Source organism: Puntigrus tetrazona, chromosome 16 (assembly GCF_018831695.1).
Source record: "Puntigrus tetrazona isolate hp1 chromosome 16, ASM1883169v1, whole genome shotgun sequence".
NCBI lineage: Eukaryota > Metazoa > Chordata > Actinopteri > Cypriniformes > Cyprinidae > Puntigrus > Puntigrus tetrazona.
Window position 1 is genome coordinate 18,320,962 of NC_056714.1, and position 18,650 is coordinate 18,339,611.

Consider the following 18,650-nt stretch of genomic DNA (forward strand, 5'->3'; position numbering starts at 1 on the left):
CCAAAGCATTAAAAGTTACCCTAAAGTAACTTCTCTATAGTTTGCTAACAAAAACCTTCTGCTCTTTATTAATTAATTGATAAATAGTCACTAACTATTAAGAGAAGGAATGGTTTTATGATATGAGCACTAAACAGTTACTCACCTCCAGTCGTCCTGGGGATGGCTGTGCTCGTACCTCTCCCTCACGTGAGACACACCCATGTCGGGGTGCAGCCAATGAACTTCGCCCGTTCTCAGATGGCTCAGACGCAGACCAAAACAAGTCACACACCTGACCTTATGGATGTCCACGATCTTCTGTATAATGCCCTGAAAACACACACGCACACAAGCATTTGGTGTGAATAATACCGTATAAAACATGACACAAAAGCTTTAAATGTTCTGAAGAAAATAGGCTCAAAGCCAGAAGACTTTCGGTTTAATCTCTCTTTGATTAATGTGTCATGTTATGGGTCAGTAAGTTCTGTGGTTCAAATCAATGTAAGACAGCGCTGGTGAGAGAGGAGATGGATGAGGCCAAGAGAAAACAGGATGTTCAAGAGTCTTCTGAGGCATAATATATGATGTCTAACAGGATGGAAAAACTGTTATTTAATTTATTATGCAAGCTGCAAAATACATGAGCCATCAGGCAAGAACTGATAAGCCACATTAGTGCGCGTTGAATAATACGTCATGGCCGTTATCTTTTCTATTTCTTTACAGACATCATAGACTAGCAACATAACATGACAAAAAAAAACCTGACCTAATCCTTAAACCTCATCCATTTTATCTCAGACGTCAACTCAATCCGTTTCCTTTATCGAGTTAATGTGACATTTCTGTCGCAGTGGTCTGTTTAGTTTAGGCCAGGTTTGGATTGAGGTTCAGACCTGATGAGACTGATGATGAGCATCGGATGTAAACCTGCATAAAAAGCATAAAAGCAGAGAACTGGGACAATGGCAGACATGTGAAGGATGAAAGCGGGACAATGTGCTTTGAAGTCATACGGCTACTTGGCTTCAAAAACCAACCTCGTTAAATAATTTAGAGTAGCATAGCATGCCATTGTCTGAAGGGGTTTTACCACGAGTGTTCTAGGCCATTGCAAACTGCATTCCGAACAATGCTGAAAAGCCCAGAGCTCAGAGGAAACATTCTCTTTAGTCCTGCACAGGAATGTTTGTGGTGTAACTGTCAGACTAATGTTGTAAAGTGGAGTCATAAAAATGGAATTTACAGTGTAAAATAGAATGTCACGGAATTTGCCAAATTTTGGATGGATAAATCAAGTCAAATTAAAAGCAACCCATCAAAATAAAAGTCTGGTTTATCTTGAAGAAACTGTGACAGAAATATATAACTCAATGTAACGATAGTATTTCTACTAAATAAAATGTAATTATTATTTTTAAGGAATATTTACCAGGAAAAAAAAAATGAAAAAAAAAGAAAACCATAAAGATTTAAATTGTTTTGAAAAATAAAAATGGATTTTATAAGGCTGTACACAAATACACAAATTAAAGCTTAAAAAGTCACTTAAAATATACTTATTACCAATAATGAAGCATTCAATAAAATTCCAGATATTAGCCAATAACTATGTTTAACCAAAAACAAATGTTCATATGATAAACAGAACAGATTATCTGTTTTTCACTTGTTTTTTAATAATGCATCCTAATAAGCAACTAATAGGTGTAACCGTAAAATAAAGTGTTAATCTATTTAGCATTATGACTGTGCAATAAGTGTATTATTATTATTATTTTATTAATTAAGGTTTTTAAAATAAAACTATAAAAAAAGCTATCAAATAGAATTCTGCATGCATATCAAAACATTACAATAGAATAGTATATATTGACACCTGCCATATCGACACAGCAAGTAAAATAATTGAATAAATCTGATATCAGCCTCAATATTCGCCAAAAATACATACGAACAATGACAATGCATTTCTCTTCTATTGACTGCAATCGATATGGTCTAAAATGGTGTTCTATTTCCTGGAGAACATTAAGAGGATGACCCAGCTGATCTGCAGACTCACCCTGATATCAGTCGAGTCCCCGTGTCGGATGTTGCTGGCCCAGGTGCAGGGTTCACTACTGCTCTCGAAGTAGTGGAAGACTCGGAGCACGCGCTCCAGAGCCCCAGCCGTCCGCTCCATCCCTGCGCTGAAGCGAGGCTTGACCCCCTGGTTCAGGGCATGGGTCAGGCTGGGGTCCAGGTAAGCCGCTGCCATGGCTTTGGTGGGTGCTAACTGTCCGTCATATTCTGAAAAGAACATAAAACTGTCACTGCAGAGGCCTTAAAGAAGTACAATCAACAAGTCTGTAAAAATATAATGTCTATTGATTGAGCTACAAATACAGCGTAAATGATTATAGGAAAGCTATTGTAAATGGATAAATTATCAGCTTTGCAATGCCTTCAGTCTGTTTGGGTTTATTATGATAATACTACTAACCACATCAATGCATAATGGAATATTCTTGTTCACACAAAAAAAAAAAAAACCCATTGCAGATTGCACAGATGAATCAAAACACACTGACAAGACAATGAAAGCTTACAGTCAAATCAGTTTAGAGGTGTCACCTGAACACAAGGCTCTGGATCTACACTGATAAAGAACTGATAAAGACTGTCCGATCTGCTGGATATTCAACCCCTGGAGTAAAATTTACAGCAGGATGCTGCAGACACTAACAGGAGGTTGGACTCCTGGGAGGAAATAAAGGAAAAGGTCCAGACACCAACACTTCAGACAGACAGATGTCTCCTGCAAGCAAGCCAGACGAGTGGCCTTGGGGACTACGATAGTGTCAGATATTCTGGCAGAAGAGCTTCGAATACAACAATCCATAGCATTCCTGAGCTGCAAGGTCAACACAACAATGGCTGACTGTTTCATGTCAGTTAAATCAGCCCCAAACATTCTCACGATGTGTCCGCAGCTCTGGTTAGATGATGAACAGCTAAGCATAAAGGTGACCGTAACCCTACAAGGTCATTATAATAAAATAAACGAAGAACGAAGCAGATGAGTGGTCGGCTGCACTGGATGTTGATCAGTATTGACCATTTAGAACCAATTACTCAGCAGAGAAAATGGGAATAAACAGCAACGTGATAAATACTTGCTATTACACTCACTCAAACAAATGTACACCTGTATGATGCCAGAAAGTACAATGGCAAACAAATTAGGTTCAAATTCACAAGAAACAGGAAATTAATTCTGAATTCAGTTTTTACATAGTTTCAGTTTATTTTTAGCCTCTATCCTACCTTTTCTGAAGAAGGGCCAGCAGGTACACGCCAGCGTGGATCTCAGTACTTCAGGGCTTAAACGGCCCTCTAAAAACACAAACAATGAGCTTGCGAAGCAACTTAAGTCCAAAGCACACAAGCACTCTGGCGGGTCCGAAGGACGTCAGCAACAAAACGTAAATTCCATGTTGTCACTACTTTCAGTCTTTTGGTTCACATTGCAGAAAAAAATGCCCTCTCACACATATTCAAACAGACAATACATTTTAGTAGCTTCCTTTGTGTGACATCATATCCTGCTTTTCATAATGTGTCCAGACTGGACCATGCTTCATGTAACCAGAGATACAGTTCCTGTCCGACTGTCCTGAGGAGACCAGAAGAATACACACCACTTCCTCATAAGACGGTCATGAGTCAAAGACCTATATTCAGTGGCACTAAACTCACAACACTTGGGTTAAAACAGCTGATAGACCGCAAGCCCTTGCACCGGACTTCATACACATACACGTACACGCGACTGAACTCGCCCACAAGTAAACACACGTGGTAAAAATGGGACCTTGGCCAGGAGGAGGAGTTCATACTCATGACTGAAATCACTGGAGCTTGGCATTTACAATACAATCAAACTATAGCATACAGCAACTGACAGATTGTTCTCTACTATATTCTGATATAAAATAATAATAAAAAACCTCAAAATTGACTATATTTATTTTGTTAGCTATTTGTGTGGTCATTCCTCCAAATAAAATTCTTTGTCTGAATGAAATGCCTACTTTACTACATCCAATCAATTTGAAGTAAAAATACAAGCCACAGCCTCTATTTTTCCTCATTCAATATTCTATTTATCTCTGAAGTATGTCACAATATAAAAATAAGTTTACGCAGACTTTCATTTTAATAACTGTTGTTTTACTGAAGAACAAGCAGCTCATGAATCACAAAATGGGGCATTGGTCACAGAATCACGAACTGATCTCACTTAAATTTACCATGAATTTGACTCTTTTTTTTATATTGCGGTGTTCAATACACTGTAAATGATTTATCTGTGCACACTGCACACCATTCTTTTTTTTTATTTATATGTAATTTTTAATCTTTAATTAAAACAATTTCCCCTCATTCCTGCAATGACTTATCTTCTCTGGTGACATATACACCAATGTGGGGAAAAAGGGACAATGATCCAATCAAATGAATTATAGACCCATTTACATCCCATCCTACAGTTCTCATTTAAGAAGCCATTTCACTTGTACGACACAATAGTGAAGACAAGACCATTGCAACTCACATTTCATACTGACTTTATTTTACTATATTAACAATCCTAGTTTTTGTAAATTCTATTCAAAAGATACACAAGAGGAAATACGTGGGGGCTTTTAATATTGTCTTGGACAATAGGGGGCTTCGTAAGCCAGCTGCACACTCAACTCATATTTTTTGCTTGATCCTAAAACATTATGAATCCTGACACTAAATATGGCTTGCCCAGTAACACCTGAGAATATTATATTTAGCTGTGCTATTTCCATAGAGGAAATAGATCCGGTGGCATTACAATGAACGAAAAAAAAATGACTCAATGATCTTTCATTCACTGTGCAAAAAATGATTCATGTGAAAGTCCTTGACTGAACCAGAGGCAAGAGAGAGAAGCTTTGTTTCTGTACTCATTGCTTTCAATAGGATTGTCCAAAATCTCAGCCAAATAGTGAATGGTTATAATGTGTATCTAACAAATCCTTTGTTTCTTTTTATTGAACTGACGTATAGTGGCTCAAACGATCATTGCACATAATGAGACCGAACACTGGTACTCTGATCACGACATAATCTATGTAATAAGCTGAAGCCAAAGCAAAGCAAAAAAAAATAAAAGTGAGAAAAAAGATGAAAAAATAAAACAAAACAAAAAGCAAACATTCTTGCCGAAACAAAGCAAAGGAAGATAAAACAAGACAAGACCAAAAAAAGACAAATCAAAGCGTCCTAAAAACTATTCATTTAAAAACCATGATTCAGATGAAAGCGAAGACACTGCTTAGACATATCAGTGTCGTACTCATTTTATCTGGCAGTACACATGTGCTGCCTTCACCTTATCTTTCACCCAGCAGTCAATGGTCTTTTCAAAGAGCTCACTCTCCACCAGGGAGACTGGACGCCACACAAAAAGCTCTTCTATCTGAGCTCAAGAAACGTAAGCCGAGACATCTGATAGTGAGAGTGGTCTCTCTCAATGTCTCTTTCTCACCTAATGTCTCTTTCTTTGCTATAGGTTAAACGGAGATGAGTGGAGGGGCTCTTTTCACAGGGTAATTCTGCAAAGACACCAACAGCCCCGAGCAAGCGTATAGATTCCTTGCAGCAAATAAGACTCTGAGAGAGTGAAATTGCATGCTTCTGTGCCTCTGGAATGGTTTATTCTGATTCGACACTCAATTTCTCTACGGACAGGAGGTGAAAAGAATTATAAAAGAAAAAGAGAGTCTGACATTTCGTTGGCCTATTAGATCTAAAACCTTGGACAAGACTTTTGCCTTGTCATTGCTCACCGTGTCCTCATTTCTTTGTTCTTGGCTTATAGAGAACGTCAGTTTTTCAATCCTTTTTGTGCATATCACATCTTATGGTGACTGTATCTGTCATTCTCCCTCCAGACGCACTGTTAATTCTCATCTTTTAATGGCTATAAAACCATTAAAAAGGTCCACGGAAATAGAGCAGTCTAACTGTGGTGAGTACAAGCAAGCCATGCAGGAAATCTGATTTCATTTATTTGGCCTGGATGGTTAGAAAAGAAATAAAAGGATGCTGGGGTAGGAATGAGCTTATAACACGCACTGTGTTTATGACAACACGGTCAAATTTACATTTTTATTCCATAAAAAGCACTGTAAATTGCAATCACTGTGTGAAATAAGGTGAAAATGCCAAGGAAAAAAAGCACCGAAACTACCTAGTCCAGCAATCTTGGATGAGTCTGAATAGGAAAGCTAATATCAGAAAAATAACACCATTTTTAAATAAACAACATTCATCTGAAAGTTAAATCAATAAATAATCAATAAAATAAAATGTACTGTCTCAGTGCCATTCATCATCCCTCAATGAAATTCAAAGATAAGTCTTACTGACAATAATTATCGGTGCATTCGGAATACAAAATGTAAAAAACTAAGTTTCTCAGACACACACACACACACACACACAGAGCTGAGCACCGAAGGGAATTCACCCCTCAGTAATGAAGCTACACTCCACCTACATGACTGCTCTTGCACTGATGTCAGCGGACAGATAATCAGGCTGACAGCCGCTCTCTGATTGTTCATTAAACTCAGCCTAATGAGCTGAAACTCTTTTAGACAGAGTCGAATCCTCAGCCCTATAATACAGAAGAGATCCTTTGGTGGGGATCGCTGAAACCATCCATATTAAAAAATAATTAATAATTATGAAACAATCCAGTTTGAATAACTTACATAGGATAATAGTATAAATATAAAATTTTTCCAAAGGGAGGATAAAGATCCAGGTCGAATTAAAACATGATTCAAATCAGATTAACGTGCGATTCAAATAAGACTATTAAAGAAATGCATTCTATATGTAGAATCCAAAACATGCTAAATCAGAAATAAAATCATAATGATTGGTAGTGTATGCTCCCATTATACTCCCCAAATGTTTAATGTTTTAACTGATGTTTATTCAGCAAGGATAAATTAAATTCATTAAAAACTGAAAGAAAAGACACGTATAATGTTACAAATGTCTTTTGAACTTTCTATTTGTCAAAGAACGTACCGTGGTTTTTCAAAAAAATGTTACGCAAATATTTCTGGAGCGTCAAATCAGTCTAAACAACTTACATTTTAAAATATATTAATATAGAACATTTTAAAATGGTAATATTATTTCACAATGTTAAATGTTTTCCTCGTGAACACAGTAAATATATTTTTATAGATAATAATAATAATAATAATAATAAATATTTCAAAAATCTTACTGACCCCAAAAATGTTAAATGGTAGCATAATCCATATGATATTATAATATTTCTATATGGTGGTATGATACTGACTATCAGGATGCTTCAACAAACATGTGATGTTAATGAAAGAGACTGACTGAGGGGGCTAAAAAAAACTTCTGATACAAAAACCTAAGGTACTGATGCAATATTATGAAGAACATAACATTGTAATGCCACCGCTCTGGTAATACAGAAAATGTGCCAGCAGTCATCTGCCGAGATATGAAACTAACCCCGGTTTAAAACCACCATGAGACAACTAGAGACGAAAACCACTAGGAAGTCATATCAGAGCAGCTTTAATTTCTCCTAAACCGCCTTTAAATCAATACACCACATCCTGTAAGACAGATAAGAGCGTGAAACAGTATCGTGGAGGTTTTCTGGAAGCTGGTTGCTTCAGTGCTGTATCTGGGTGACATACTTGGCAGAGGGGGAGGGTAGGAGTAGACGCAGGCTCCTCGTGCCCAGCACAGAGGGAAGGGACTGCAGCCGCTGCTCTCCATCCGCTGGCCTCCGCTCTCGTCTCTCTCCCAGGCCCAGCGGCTCTCCGCCTCCCTGGCACAGTCATAGGGAGCAGGGGGTGACCCCGGCCCACCGCAACGCACTGTGACCAGGCCACCTGGGATGGCCCTCAGAGGCCTGGGACGAGACGTGGTGTGAGGTTGCAGGAAGGTGACTGGTCAGCTGACCGAAGCTCTGATCCAGGAGAGCGAAAGCATAAACGACGTGTGCTTACGGGAGTGAGGACGGAAGATAGATATTGGTCTTGTTTCCTCTGGAAGCGCCTTTTGAAAACCACCAGCAAGAGCGGTGATAAAAGATCCAGAAGTGACAGGGAAATCCCACAGCTGTCCGGAGTAATCCAAAGAATGGATGCAGCAGGCGAGGCTGGAACAAAAGCAGAAATGTCGACAAAAATAATCCTCACATGCTAAAACGCTTCCTTTTAGCTGCCTTTCTGAAGTTCATCCAGATTAAGAGAGACGCTGCGGTGACGGCGTGTGTAATTTTCACAATCCGGCAGAGTGTGTCAGGAGAGAAAGTATGCGTACGAAGAAGGGATGAGAGAGAGAGAAAGAATCAGGCCAACTGAAATAAGAGGAGGGGCCTCTTTAAATATGCTAATGAGTTCTGTGAATCTAACTACTATTGGCTGACCAGCTCGTGTTTACAAAACAAGCCAAAAGAAACGGCTGATCAGGTTTTTCTGGGTGTGTGTTTGACCAGGATTATTCAGATGGGCGGTCCGGCTTCTGTTTACATTCCTGGGATTGTGTTTCATATTTAAATACCAAGCATTATCATTTCTAAAAAAGCCCTAATCACCTTATGAATGACGGTGGAAAGAAGATATCTGTGGACAGCTGTGGGCTGCTCGTGGAGATTCATGAGAAGAGAGACTGAAGGAATGTCCGTCAGGTACCTGACAAAGGCTCAAGGAAGGAAGTGGGTTTCCTGTTTTTGACAACAGCCCATACTTGCAGAGATGCACAAATGAAGATACAGTTTAGCAAATGAGCACAGCCTTTGCGATTTGCATAACTTGCATCAATCTTTACGTTGACGAACATGATGAAATCCATCTATAAGGTACTTTAGCAATGTACTCAAAAATATGTCTGCATTTTTGCGTAATCCCAAACATGCCATTTCAGCTTAGTCACTACAGTTAAGTACTTGTTCAGTTTGATTTACTGCATTTGTGGGAAATTACTTTACAGATATACTATAATTTGGTCTGCGATGACATTGAAATCTGACGTTTTGCTCAAATAGGCTGAAATATAAAGCGGAAATAAAGTCAGACAGAGAGCAAGTGAGATTGTATCAGCTAATATTAAATATAATTTGCAGAGTGCACCTAAATAAAATTGTAAAAAAAAATTAACAAAACAGTTTACAAAAATGGTTTACATAAAATGCATTTAAATTTACTTCAAAATAACATTTAGTAAATTTTACAATAATATTTAGTAAATTCTTTCTTTTCTTAATTTTTATACAGATAAATACAGAGATACACAACACAGGAAACACAGGAAAAAAACTCTTAAAGCAGTTCTCAATACCAGCAGATTTGTGCATTATGTTGTTCTTATAATCAGAGTCATAACTTACTTCTGATTGCAACGCATAACACATAAAATGATTTGCTGTTATTTAACAGTTTCACCTTGCCATGCTTGCCAGAGATATTCATTACCATTCCAAGCACTCGTTCCCTATAGGGAGGGCAAACGGGTCACTTCCTGCTATACTAACCGCATTCTCAAATATCAGCTAATAGGCCCCATTTTGCGCTTAATAATGGTCTCCATAGATGTCATACAGACACACAGGAACCCTACTGTCTAAAAATGCTCTCCTTCCCTCCAACAGTAATGCCCTTGGCTACGGAAAAAATCAAGGTTAAAAATATGAAACAACAGCTGATTGGTTGGGCATCTTGAATGAGATTGGACAATGTTGCAGTTCTTCACAAAACTATGAATGAATTGAGGATGCACCAGTAAACTACACATCTAGATTCCAACAATGTTCACTAAACCAAGAAAAATAAAAATATATATAAAAATCCCCTAAAATTACAGCTATAACCCAAACTCAAACTCTTACAGCATTAAAAGTATTTTTACATAAATGAATAATACATCAAATGAGAAAAGCTGGTTATGGGAAGAATTAAAATTCAGCTCCATTGTCATATGGGCAGCCCAGAGGCAGCTGACAGGCTTTGGAACAGAGTGTACTGATCTGCTTTATACAGGAGAACACACTCTACCCAATTCATATTCAGTAAATGGTGGATTAAGGTTAGGTTGACATTTCCCCCGATCAATTTGAAAACCATTTCAGAGAGAAAGAGAGAGAGAGTATAGGAGGTTGTCTTACCTGCATAATATGATATCCTTGAAATATCTGCAAAACATAAAATAAAAACCAAAAAAAAAAAACAGAAGCATGTTAGAGTTTACAGTTTTAGAAAATCTTGATTCTACCAAAGTATTGAAACGGTTATGTTAAAGTACTGTTTGCGTGTGCATGTGTACCAGTGTGTGTTTAGAGGGCCCTCTAGCTGTCAACTACTCTGGTATTCTAAACATTCAACTACGATAAAAATCAATGGAAAAGATGTTTATGGTCATTTAGTGATAAATGGGTCTAAAATAACCACAGAGAACAAAAAAACCTGACACTAGACTGATCCCAGAACTAAAATACAGACCCAACTTACCCTAAGTTGCACAACCCCCCCCCGACCAGTAGACTTTCCTCTCTAAAAGAGTTTTCATTAAGAAATTTGTGGCTTTTAGTCTATGCCTTTGTTTTGAGGTAATCTACAATATTTGTTTGTGAAACTACTCTTAACAAGCCAGCAACAAATCGTGGTTCATGATTATGATGTAACTAAACTTCCTTACTAAACAGTAAATGTCACACAAAACACAAAAACAAAACTCCACTCAAAGTAATCTCGGGAGTTTATTTAAGGTTCCTATATTTTGTTTTGGAATAGAATAGAATAGAACATTCCAGACTTCATTAGCACAAAATAATTACAATAGAATACTCTGTACAAGGACTATTAAAGTGCCTTTATTATGGGTTTTTGAAAATTACCCTTAATGCAGTGTATAACCTCGTGTATGGACTTATTGTCTTGTTTTTAAAATGAGTCCTTTTTTACAGTCTATGGTCCTAAGCAGTTTCATGTTGACGTCAAAATTAAACATTTTTCGCTTTGGTCTGAATGAAAAAAATGCAAATTCATTCTTTGCCATTAGGTTCCTCTTTTGAAGCATTAAAAGCAAACAAACACAGCTTTAAAAAAAATAATCCTTGAACAAATCATTTGAGAGTCGTTGAACTAATAAGGTAAAAAACAAATGCATATTATAAGAAAATGAAAGTGTTTTTGACCTTGCATGTCAACCTGTTGTTTGGGACTCCAAAAACCTAAATATGAACCTTTCGCAACCCATAATAGGGGCATTTTAACATAAAACTGAACTCTAAATGTTATTGTTTGGATTAGAATAAAACAAAACAGAACATTGTGAAGGGGTCAAGAACTTAAAACTAACATTTATTTTGTGCGTGGAATTGACCAGACAAGCTATTTAATATACACAATATATACAAGTTCCTAGAATAGATTAAAATAAAACAGAATACTATACTGTTCAATGGTGTAGAACAGAATAGCGCAGAACACAACAGAATAGAATAATATCCAGAGACCATTATCGTGAAACCATGGAGCACAGAAAGGACAGTGCTATGCAAAAAGCTCAGAATGAGGTCATTCTTGAGCCCTATGCTTACTCAGACTCTATCAGCAGGTCAGCCAGAGGCTGAGCGACAATAAGAACTGCTGAAAAGTCTGTCTTATTAAACAGGGAACACTGGATAATCTTTTAGATGCTGAATATGCTCTAATTGCAACAGTTGAAGCATTAGAATCTCACACTGCACGCCACCGAAAAGGTGAATAAACAAAAGCTGGCCGGACTTTGTACTTCTGTGATGGATTGCAGCAAAATGGTGGTATAAATAAGACTGCGTTTTATTCAAAAGGTCATTGCGGTATTTCCAAAACCTATAAAACTACAAAGTGCGGATTATTTTTCTCTTCCAGCTACCAAGTTTCACTCTGTGAACTATGTTCGGCTTTAGCGTTAACGCCGGTGACATCTCCTCATAAACACAGGCAGCTATCAAACTGGCAATCTCCCTTAACCTCACGCAGCACAACAGGAGAAAAACAGGCAGTAATTGTGAAGAAGAGACGGTTCTGAGAAACAAACACTGAAACCATCCTTCACTGAGATCAGAGATGATCGCTAAATTGTCACAAATGAGCACAAGCAGCGAGCATTCGTCTATTGTGATAGGCTGTGCCGTAGCTCCAGGCCTGATGGGAAGACTGACAGGTATTTGTCAATCTGAGAGCAGTAGAAGTGGCTGCGATGTTATCTTTCACATAATCTCCTGATTGATTCATCACACCGACCCGAGACAGTGTACAATTCCAAAAAGTGCCAGTCACGCCACGGCAACGTGTTCAACAGGACAGAAACGTCTCAGTAAATGAAAAAAACATTCTGTGCTGTGCGAGGAAAAAACATTTTATACTATCTTAAGTTTTGTTCGTTGATGGAACAAGGTGGTCTAGAACATCCTTCAGCCATTCCGACCATCTAATTTAACTTGGACCCATCTAACAATTAGCTTGGAACAACTAGAAACTATGCAACTAACTACCATCAAAATCAGGTTTTAACTAGATTTTCCAAACAAAAAAAAATCTTTAAAGTAAAATTATGCAGGGTAAAGAAGAATGGCACCCAAATATCTCAATGATGCCTTTATTGCTTATTGAATAACAGCCAAATGATCTTGCACAAGTTTTCTGAGAACATCAGTTGTTATTATGAAGCGCTGGTGCCAAGTTATTGTAACACCCAAAGCATTTTATCCAAAGCATAAATCTAAAGTGAAAATATTCACAATGACAAATAGCAATTCATCTGCTTGGAAAATATCCTTCTATATTTTAACATCCTTAATCAAATATTTCTCAGTACATACCATTCAGGATGAAAGCAAACAGTTATCGTCTGATTTCTGTAGGTTGCATTAGGTTGCAGCGCAATGACGGAAATGTTTTTTGTTGTTGTTAGAATTTTATTTTATTTATTTTCCTTTAATAATAGTTTAATTATTATGCTAAAATGTGCTCTGTGATCTCGGTACTGATTGTTTATGGGAGGTTATGGATTTTTAAGATAACATTATAAGTGAAAAGCAAGGCGGCTGTTTGAAGTTTGCAGTTCCATCACTGGCTGAGATTTCGAAGACACGCCGGCACGAGATTTAGCACTATTTTGATAAAAAGTAATTACAGAGAACGTTGAATACACTTGAATTAAAGTGCTACTTTTAAATGTGAATTAATTTAATGTCTAAAATGCGTCTTAAACGCGGTTTAAATGAATGTAATAGTGTGTTAATAACTATGTTGCATTCGCCCAAATAAATTGTCCAAATTGTCTATGTCAGCCCTTTATAGAGTGTAGCAAAGTTATTGGTTGTCAGGCATAAAAATAAATAAATAAATACCAGTTTAAAATGTCTATCCTGCATCTTTTCTGTTTTCTTGAAAGCAAGTAGAGTCACAAGCAACGAACAGGGCAGAGAGGAGGGCTTGTAACCCACAGGGGAGAAGGAAAGAGTAAGAGTGAGAGACGGAGAGGAGAGGATTGACCCCACTCGACAGCATCTACCAAAGACCATCCATCAGTTCAAACCCTTCACAAAGCCCCCCTCTGCTTACAGCGCACAAACTCGCCCGTTTCTTAACCTCTTATCTCTCCTCTCAGCAGTCACACGCTGAGCCTGAGACACTCATCACGTCGCTGCTGACTGACAGATGCTGAACTGAGACCAGTTTGAAGGGGCAGATTTGGGTAAAAGCACTTTAAATAAATGCAAGATGACACAGACTCGAACAGTTATCTTAAAATAACTGTGCCATCATTTTATTTACCCTCATTTTTACCCCCATTATTTCTTCTGTTGAAAACAATACGAATTTTTATATTTTTATATGTAGTAGTTTGATCCCATTGAAAAAAGTGCAGGATTATTATTGTTAACTAAACTATAGAACTATAGTGCAATAAAATTCAATAAAAAATGTTCTACAAGGTCTACAATTCTCATTTTTACTTTTTTTTGATAAAGTTTATTTCATTCGTTACATTATTACCTAAAACTAAAGGACATCAATTACACTAAAATAACACCGCTACCTTGGCGTTACCTTGGATGATGTGATATCTATAAGAACGGTATCTCCCAAAAAGTAAAAATCACCATTAAAAAGAAATCAGTCAGACAGCAATGGCTCGTCGCTGCTATATGTGTTGACCCCCTGTCATTCTGTACTGTAACGCAATGAAACCCTCAGCTGTTCTAAAGCAGTTAGGAGCGCAGGCCTCTGCCAATCAATAGTAATAATAACAAGGAAAAATGTCACCATGTCACACTAGGGCCTAAAATCTGTCCAGGATAATTCCTCTAATGAAAAGCCCAGAGACAGACCCTGAGGCTTGGCTGAGCTGAATAAATCCACATTCCACTCATCATGCCCAGGCTTAATAATATACACCTGACTATTCCAGCGCTCTGGTTGGACTTCTCTTCGGCTAGGAGAAACTGGACCAAATTGTCTTAATGCAATTCTTGACAGAGTCACGGTAACATACAAATTTTCACCAGCGCAGGGAAAACGTTCATTTACCTAATCAGTAATCGTTTATCAATATCAGATTACAAGACTGACACCGGAACAAATATTCAGTTTTTAGTAAAGGTGATACAACAGAGTTGAACAATCAAAAGACTATATAAATACACATCTACAATGTACAATGATAAAGCATAGGAGGCAAGTATTAACTATTTAAAGGGATAGGTTGAAATTCTGTCATTATTAGCCACTTTTCTACTATCGGGCCGAACGGTTCTCTTTGAAGGACAGTTCCGAGCAGGCCAGTACAGTTACAGTTTCGTTTTCCACTGCGGGGCTGAAAACGGATTCGTACGTGCACGTGTTCAACACGGTTGTGTAACCTCGTCGAAAACTTCGGGGGCCAAGAACAGTTTGTAATTGTGCAGCGCCATTCCAGGCTCTGGAACTGGAACCTGACATTTCTTAGAACCATTCGGCCCCATAGTGGAAAAGCCGCTGTTTAATCATCCTTGAGTAGTTCCAAGTCTATATGAATTTCTTTGTTCTGCCAAACACAAAGGAAGACATTTCAAGACAGCTCTCAGATTGACAAATACCTGTCAGTCTTCCCATCAGGCCTGGAGCTACGGCACAGCCTATCACAATAGACGAATGCTCGCTGCTTGTGCTCATTTGTGACAATTTAGCGATCATCTCTGATCTCAGTGAAGGATGGTTTCAGTGTTTGTTTCTCAGAACCGTCTCTTCTTCACAATTACTGCCTGTTTTTCTCCTGTTGTGCTGCGTGAGGTTAAGGGAGATTGCCAGTTTGATAGCTTCATTTATTTAATTTGGCAAAAACAAAAAAAACAATTCAAAAAACAAATTCACATACATTTGGAACTACTCGAGGGTGAATGAGTGAATGATGACAGAATTTTCATTTTTAGGTGAACTATTCCTTTAAGTTACTGAATAAACCTCTATTCTACAACTACCATCAAAACCTTGTGGTCAAGGCTTTTTAATGTTTTGCAACTCTTTAATTGCTGGATTAATTTAATAAAAAAAAACTGTAACAACAGTAATATTAGTTTTCAGCTTTAATTTGATTTTTAAGGAAAAAAATATTCCTGTGATGATATATGATTATGCTGATGCTAAAAAAACATATAATGTTGAAAAAATTTTGTTACTTAATATTCGGGTACTGTACTGTACAATTAAATTATTAAAAAAAAAATATTGCTTATGACCCCAAAACTACAATAACTGCTTCAGGTTCAACCCAAAAAACACACTCAACAGCATTTGTGGCCTAATGTTGATTCAAATTTATTTCCACTTGTCCCTTGTTTTCTTTAAAAAGGCAAAAATATAGGTTTCTGTGTAGCCCTTACAACAGAATAAAAGGCGCAAATTTGTTAAACAGTATTATAGACATAAGATGTAAAACAAAAAAAACATGACTTAAGTGTTAAAAAACGGATTATTACCCTTTTCTAAAATTAAATTCAGGTTTACAAATCTATTGCCGTGACTTCACAACATCCTAAAAATACTACAAATATGATTTAAACAGCCTACAGCCCAAATAATACATAAGCTGCTGTAAAACCTCCAGAAATTGGCTACATTCAAATCCATTGTAAGTTTCTCAATGTAGCCTTGTTTTCGCATTAAAAAAATAAAACAAAGCATCAGAATCATTTTGTAATCAACAATTGTTGTCAACCGAGCTAAACTTTTGGACCTGCAATCCCCCTTAAATGGCATCTTTATTCTTCAATGCGGGTTGGTTGTAAAGTTACTGACCCCTCGAATCGTCAACAGCCCAGTTTTTAACAGCGTACATCAATGCTGTTTAACGTATAAACAACGTTCGCTTTGCCTGCCTGCATGCTAGATCATTCCAATACCTGCAGCAGACCAAAGCTATGTTGAGACTTGTCAAATACACAGGAATTTGTCCTAAACAAATGTTGCAATGCATTTCACATAACCTACGTATGGCGAACATCGTTTAAAAACGAAGCCTAAAAAATTACACCAGATAAACAACAACACAACAAGACGAAAAAGAGCACAGCGAGCTGAAGACTCGATCCTAATATCATTTCCTGAACCTAAACAACAAACCAGAACATTCTTTAAAGAACTGCATGGCCATGTGTATTAAGAAATGACGTTTAAAATGGCTATTCGCACAAACACAGCTCTTTTATTTAGCGTTTCAGGACAGATTCTTAAGGCTGACTGAAAGTACACCACCATATAAAAACATAGCCTCAAGCGCAGCTCTGCACCAAGCCAAGCCTCCTGGAGTTCTTCCGATCACATTTGCAATGGAAATATGAAATATGGCTATAGGTGGCCTTACTCCACCCCGAAGCAGAAAAAAATGCCCTTTGTTTTATAGATGATTTCATATACAAGTACACAACGTAATGTTTTCAAACGACGCGCGTCACCTGGATGGGATTTTATGTGACACGAGCTCCCTAAAATGCCTGTCAGAAACTCTCTTCCCGTCTTGGAAAAGCTTCTAAATAATGAATGATTACCATTACACAATGGCCCATGATTAATGTCAGCACTCTAACAAAGACCCACGTACCTGCACTGGCACAGCTTAGAAAACTCCAGAACTGCATGGTGTATTTCCATGTACTCTTTTCTCAGCGCTCCTTACCTGTGCTAATGACGTAACCTCACAGAATACCTGGAGAGGTTCCTGAAGCCCACGCATACACACGCCTAGAGAAGGACGACCCACCACATGACGCTGCTCTGATTGGTCAACGTTCATGAAAAGCAGGTGAACCGCAAATACTCACTACTCACATGAATGACTCATTTCCTTGATTCGGTTCTCTAGAACAGTTCGTTCCAATCAGATGTTTTTTTTTCTATGTTATTTAGATTGCACATGTTTTTTGTTTGTTTAAAACGTGGGGGTTTCTAAAAATCTGATTTGTGATAAGGCGGTTTGACAAAAACGATTCAGTCAGAAATGTCTAACACAAAACAGAAAACATGAAAATAAAATCTTGATAACAGATCAATAATGTGATATGGCTGTTTACATTGTGCTGATTTGCTCGTTTTTTTTCTATTCCAGTCTAAGTTTTTTCATTTTGTGAAATCAAATCAATTAATGATAAAACTTCAGGCAAAATTTCAACCATCCCAATTAATATTAAACGCCTAAATATCAGGCTACCTGAAGCAGGTGGCTAGCCCAATGTAAAAAAAAAAACTGTACAACCAGCATTATATTTTATTAAGTAAAAATGCAAGTACTTGAAACACAATACTGACCACATACAAATGATGCTATAATAAATCTTGACTTCTCGCTAAACTGGTGGCATTGTTTGTCTTTTGTTATTGTTTTCGGTTCTCCATGTGAACAGAAACAGTCTGGCAACAATACGCAGCCTCGAACACAACACACTTAACTCAAAATAACGATCCAGCGGCGGGCAAGGCATATTTACACCGGGTTATTAAACATGCAGATTGGTGTTAAATGTGACACGACGCTTATTCCTTGAGGAGGAAAATCGGGAACCGCTTGAAATGACTGGGTATGGGCTCTTTCGCATTGCCAGGAGCATTAGTCCTGCAAAACCGCGAACGGTTGACTTTTATCAGCAATTTTATAATGATACGGGAATCCTAAGCACGCTGCAATACAATAACACGCCTCGCATTCCCAATCTAACGCAACACGACATGTCAGGCTGGCCCTGGAAAGCCCACTGTCCAGGTCCAAGTGCAAATACGAGCCCCTCACGCTATGCTACCAAGCTAACACAGTTATTGCAATTATTACAGCAAATAAAAAATGTGCATTCTTGACGAGGAGCAATATTTACCGTATTCTTTTCATCGAGTGTCTCCGAAAAAGGCGCCTTCTTGATGAATACCCTGTAATCCGCAGTGTTTGGCTTTGGTTTGTATCCCGTGCTAGCGCTGTTTGCGGGTCCGTCCAGGCTCCGTGGGGTCTGTAGTGGCTCTGAAGCCGGAATCCTCCCTCTTGCTCTCACTCTCGCTGCTGCTGCTGCT

The 18,650-nt window shown here is 37.9% G+C and overlaps 1 protein-coding gene across 17 annotated transcripts in view; it reads right to left on the minus strand.

The window, feature by feature from the left end:
* ptk2ab (protein tyrosine kinase 2ab) overlaps window positions 1-18,649 on the minus strand; it is a 54,623-nt gene extending 35,974 nt beyond the window's left edge. For 4 of the 17 annotated variants that reach the window (XM_043260743.1, XM_043260741.1, XM_043260742.1 and 1 more), the window contains exons 1-3: window positions 7,764-8,397; window positions 2,051-2,277; window positions 146-312 (exon numbers count right to left, since the gene is read on the minus strand). In XM_043260743.1, coding sequence (XP_043116678.1) covers window positions 146-312; window positions 2,051-2,277; window positions 7,764-7,845 — 476 coding nt within the window. In that variant the 5' untranslated portion in view covers window positions 7,846-8,397. Of the gene's footprint in view, window positions 1-141; window positions 313-2,050; window positions 2,278-7,763; window positions 8,413-10,234; window positions 10,262-17,196; window positions 17,325-18,460 lie in introns of those variants that run through there. The other 13 variants (XM_043260751.1, XM_043260750.1, XM_043260749.1 and 10 more) reach the window with 8 other exon arrangements.
* Window position 18,650: the final 1 nt, after the last annotated feature.